This window comes from Parasteatoda tepidariorum, chromosome 3 (genome assembly GCF_043381705.1).
Source record: "Parasteatoda tepidariorum isolate YZ-2023 chromosome 3, CAS_Ptep_4.0, whole genome shotgun sequence".
In the NCBI taxonomy this organism is placed as follows: Eukaryota; Metazoa; Arthropoda; class Arachnida; order Araneae; family Theridiidae; genus Parasteatoda; species Parasteatoda tepidariorum.
This window is the reverse complement of record NC_092206.1, coordinates 16,855,862-16,861,342: the sequence shown is the minus strand read 5'-3', so window position 1 is coordinate 16,861,342 and position 5,481 is coordinate 16,855,862. Positions and strand designations below refer to the sequence as shown.

At 30.8% G+C, this 5,481-nt stretch overlaps 1 protein-coding gene across 1 annotated transcript in view; it reads right to left on the bottom strand.

Moving 5' to 3' along the window:
* Window positions 1-5,481, bottom strand: part of LOC107438566 (uncharacterized) — a 14,221-nt gene that overhangs the window by 6,696 nt on the left and 2,044 nt on the right. Inside the window, exon 2 of the mRNA XM_016050881.3 lies at window positions 1,555-1,576. Coding sequence (XP_015906367.1) covers window positions 1,555-1,576 — 22 coding nt within the window. The remainder of the gene's footprint in view (window positions 1-1,554; window positions 1,577-5,481) is intronic.

Here is a 5,481-nt window from a genome sequence, read left to right as displayed (position 1 = left end):
AAATGCCTGAAGGAAGAATAATAAAATGGTGAATTAGTTTTTGTAGAATTTTGCGTTATTTCTTTTGTAAAAGGTTACGACTGACAGCTGGCATTGTCCTCAGATGGTTCGAAGAGCATGACGGAGAATTTAACTTGCTTCGTTGGCCAGCACAATCCCCAGATCTCAATCCAATTGAGAATTTGTGGGATGAAATTGAACGGGCGCTGAGACAGATGGATCCAGTACCATCAAAGTTGCGGGAATTGGCAAGTGCAGTTCCGCTAGCATGGTCTGGCATACCTTCTACCACCTACCAACATCTCATAGATTCCATGCCCAGACGAATTAAGGCGTGCAAAAGGTGGCCCAACAGCGTACTGAAGGGGTGGTCATAATAATTTGGCCACTCAGTGTATACAGGGTGATTCTAAAAAGATGGGCAAAATTTAAGGAAGTGATTGTACACACCCAAGCAAACAATTTTTATCAAAGAATGCATGGTCGAAAACAAAACGCAGAGATGCTGGCGCATTTGGAAAGTTGTTTGATGCAAATGATGCATTTAGTTCCAGCAGAACGCAGCACCAGCTCATTACGTACGAGAAGTGCGAAACTATCCGAACGCAACCTTTCCAAACCAATGGATTGGGCTAGGTGATCCTATAGCTTGGCTACCGCGCTCGTCAGATCTTTCATGTCTGAACTTCTTTTTGTGGGGACAGCTGGAAGCTCTCATGTACTAGACTCCCATTGAATCTGCAGAAGGACTTGTTGCAGAGCTTTCGGTCGCTGCAGGGAAAGTTCGTGAAATGCCTGGTGTGTTTCAGAATGTTAGTCTATCTTCGCCGTTGTACTGCGCACATAGCCGCTGCCGGCCACTGTTTTGAACACTTATTGTAATGACATGCCATTAAATTTGCTTTTATAACTTAACTTCATCGTTCTTTGTGTGTTTTTGCCTCATATAAGAACATAAACTTAGACGCCCTCTAGCGCTTTTCCGTTTTGTTTTCGACCATGCATTCTTTGATAAAAATTGTTTGCTTGGGTGTGTACTACCACTTCCTAAAATTTTGTCCATCTTTTTAGAATCACCTTGTATATAAATTAAATGCAAGAATTTTAAACAGCTGAGCAATTACGCGTAGGTAAAAACTGTCAACAGCATTAGAGTGCACAACATAAATAAACATTTTCAGTCTGGAAATAAACATTGTCTGCAATATTTATTTTCACCTTCTGAAAATTTTAAAAATTGTAATTTAATTTAAAAAATTATAAACAGCAATAACAAAAATTACAAAGTGCTGAAGTATGTGCTTCAGTAAATTATGAATAAAATTAAAATTAAAAGTATCAAAGAAATATTAGGGCACGTAGTTAATTGGTTAATTGCTCAACATTTTTAAAATGGCGCCTCATTCAATGTGTGACAGGTCTGCGAACTTTGTTAAATATGTTAATTATTTTTCTGGACAAATATGAAAAAAAATAATAATTTAATTAAGTCATATCTGATTTAATTGATTAACAAATTTTAAAAAGTATAAAAGTATAGAAGAAATTTCTTACCTTCAGAAATATATGTTATTGGCTGTAAAAGAAAAAAAATCCATCATTTGGGCTGTCATTTTAATAGGGGGAAAAAGTACATTCGGAGCTAAAAATTCGTTTATTTATTTATTTTTTTACAATTTTAATAGCCATTGTAACATTTTTATGTTACCTCAAATTATAGTGTCAAAAACATCACCCAAACATTTGCCAAAAATTTTAAATTCACTCAAACATGAACCCTTAAAAGCTTCGGACTTATGCCACTTTCCAAATGGACTTATTCCACTTTTAAAAATACGGCACATTTATTTGTAAAACAGATTTTCAGCTGTATTGCGAACAGAATAAGGGACTCAATGTAGAAAAGCTTGAAAAAACTATCCTGGAATTAAGGTAATTTATAAAAAAAAAAATAGCTGAAATGATTATTATAATTTCGTTAATGCATTTTTGTATAAAATGAAATATAGAAGTACACAAGCACGTTAAGCGTTTCAAATTAATATTTCAGGGCGAAAAGAGCAAACGTGTTATCGAAATCTGTTGAATCAATGATGAATAAGGTGGGATGAAAATATCAAAAACAGTTTATTTGCCTGGTGAAACTTCAAGTATAGTGCGGCTTTCAGGAGAACTCCTCCAGACACCCGTCTCGCGTTCTGGCAGGTACTATGGTTACGAAGAAAGGTCACTTCGAATAGGGGTGTGGGGTGAATAGTTTTGTCTTAATCTTAGCGTAGGTCATCGTGAGTAAACCAATCGACACATTCTTTCCATCATTTCATCCCCATTGGAAATGTGCTCTCGCTTGTTACCATAGCAGCAGACAGTCCCAGACTTTCAGTTTGGAGGAGTTCTCCTCAAAGCCGCACTATAATTTCTCTTAATCGCCCTTCAAATCCTCTCTGTTTCTTAGCGCAATCAAAAATAAATTTTTTTTCGTACCCCTTTCTTCTATAATGATTCTTTAGATCATGGTTGTGCTTTTTTTCATGGCTTGAATTTTAATTTGCAACTTCTAACGTGTATATTTATTTGAGTTCATTTTACCAAGCATTCTAAAAATATATGTCCCCGGGTAGTCATTACTTAACACCATGAGTGATGTATCATAATTTCTACAATTAGAACTTCCAAAATGCGAAAATTTTCTAAACGAAAATAAACTGTACTATGATTTAAAGACAATTTAAATTTACTTTATAATCTGAATACTGAAATGGCACTTTCTACAAAAGTGTCGATTTAAATTTCCTGCAAAGTTAAACTTTTGAACTCAATTTGACAACAAAAAAAAATATTAATGAATAATTAATATCGAATAAGAAATAACAACTATTTTTTGCTCTAAAACATGTAAGATGAAGACTAACATTTTTTTAATCTCTCGCTGTGGACAATTAAATCTTTTTTTTTTTTTCAAAAAAAAAAAGGTTCATTATAATCAATACTAAATTAAAGCAAAGAATACGCTTCTGAAGTAATTAGAATACTATTTTTCGACACGAAGCCAGTTATGCAAGAAAATTCTTCGCTGAAATTTAAAAAATAAATATATAATGAAAAATTCTACTGTTTTCGAAAATCGTCTCTTTAAAAATATAGTCAGAATATGTTCAATGAAAAAATATAAAAACATGATAAAAGTTTTTTGAGTCTGGTGCATATTAACAGCCTCATACATACGTAAAATCAAGTTTTTTTTCACTAAACTTTATTTAATAAAATGTGAAGGGCTAACCCACACAATATGGAAAGTATATGTAAACATTATAATTTATCATAATTATACATTAATAGCATTTTTTTTTTTTATTCTTTGAAAATCATAATAAATTGTCTCTTTTTTTTAATGTATCTTGTCTTATCAAGTTACTTGCCGAAATTGTCTTTGGCGCTTAAAAATTTTATTCGCCATTATCAAAAACTCAAAAAATAAATTTTTATAGCATTAAGTTAGGTTATTGTTTTGTGTACTTCCTGCAACTCACTATCTGATTCGAAAGAAAAAAATTCTTTTTAAACTATGTCGACCTAAACTAAAGTTAATCTAAACATATCTTATTTTTATCATGAATGAATTATGAAATATTGAAACTTTTAAAAGAAAATTAAAAAAAAAAAAAAAAAAAAAAAAAAAAAAACAAGAAAAGATCTGAAAATATTTTAGTTCACGATAAAAGTTCCGGTACCTGACAACCTTTTTTAAGCCGATTTTGACTGAAAAATTTATTTTGATGGAAAAAATCATTTATTTTGATTGTAACATTGATAATTGTGCATTTCTCGTCCTTTTCCTCGGAACTAATTGTTCTTTAATTTCCCTTCATTCTAAATACAGCATATCAAAACATTTGTGTAGAATTATTTGAAATTTTAGATGGATAGTTTCTATACATGTGACTATGGAATAGACTACGGCAGGGATGGCGAACCTTTATGCACCAGCGTGCCATTTTTTCTAAAAAATTGTTTAATGAGGTCATAGACGTGCTGACAAATAGTTTTGACTTCGTGATTATTGGGTAAGTAATAATATTAAATACTATCAACTAAAAACTCTTTTTTTACTGAAAAAAAAAGTACATTTTGCAATGTCTCAGTTATAAGCGTAATTCAACTTAAAGTGACATCAGTGTNATTTTAGTTCACGATAAAAGTTCCGGTACCTGACAACCTTTTTTAAGCCGATTTTGACTGAAAAATTTATTTTGATGGAAAAAATCATTTATTTTGATTGTAACATTGATAATTGTGCATTTCTCGTCCTTTTCCTCGGAACTAATTGTTCTTTAATTTCCCTTCATTCTAAATACAGCATATCAAAACATTTGTGTAGAATTATTTGAAATTTTAGATGGATAGTTTCTATACTTGTGACTATGGAATAGACTACGGGCTAGTTGATTGAACTATTCTTTTATATTTTACAACTAAAATAAAAATAACTAATTGTAATTTTTGGCCAATTTTTTCCAAATAAGTGTCGATATTTGCTGTGAAATATCTTAATATTAATATTATGTCTAATGTGTAATCTATTCCCTAAGTTCAGTTTTGCGAGTAAAGCAAGAATAATGAAAAAAAATTTCACAAAGCTATGAAATTTTGAAAGGGAAGCCGATTTTTGGCCTTTTTTGATAAATTTTCCTACCATATTTTCATATTTTTTTGTATTTATATCATGTTTTAGAGTACAGAACCCGCATAAGTTCAAATAAAAAATATCTAAATTAAAAATTTCAACATTTCACCCCCCAATGTATACGGTTTAATCGGAATAATAAGAATTAAAATTATTGCATGAAAGTGTATTCCACTAATTAATATGTACTCGTACTGGGACTAACTCAAGTCTTACTCAAGTCTTAAGCTGTAAGTTGCATTTTTAAGACTAAGTCTCTTTTTTCCAGTCCTTGCAGAAATATTTTCTTTCGTTCTTAGAATGCAAGTTATTGTAATTTTTTTTAAAATCTTTTCTAAAAATCTTTTGTAAAATAAGAAGTTTGGTTCATATTTTTTTGTATATCATGTTTTAGTGTACAGAACACGCATAAATCCAAATAAAAAATTTCTAAATTCAAAATTTCCCTTTAAACCAAGAAAGGAGGGCCATTTTCTCCTTTCAGGAATTTATTAGTTTTAGTATTAGGAAAAGTCTATGTTATCCTGCGTCATTAAACATTCTGGGGTGTTCTAAAGGAGAATGCTTTTCTAGTGTTTCATTTTAAAAGTAAAAAGGAAGAAAAAAGTAAGCTTGAAAAAAATATATTTCAAGAATTAAATAAACAAGAAAAATTCATAAGTGCCTACTTGGAAGAAAAATTGACTTCTTTAAAAAGTAACGCGATTTTTTTTTTACTATTTAATTTACCAATAATTAATTTTCGACTAAGCATAAACCAATATATATATATATATTTTCAGGAGAACTCCTCCAGA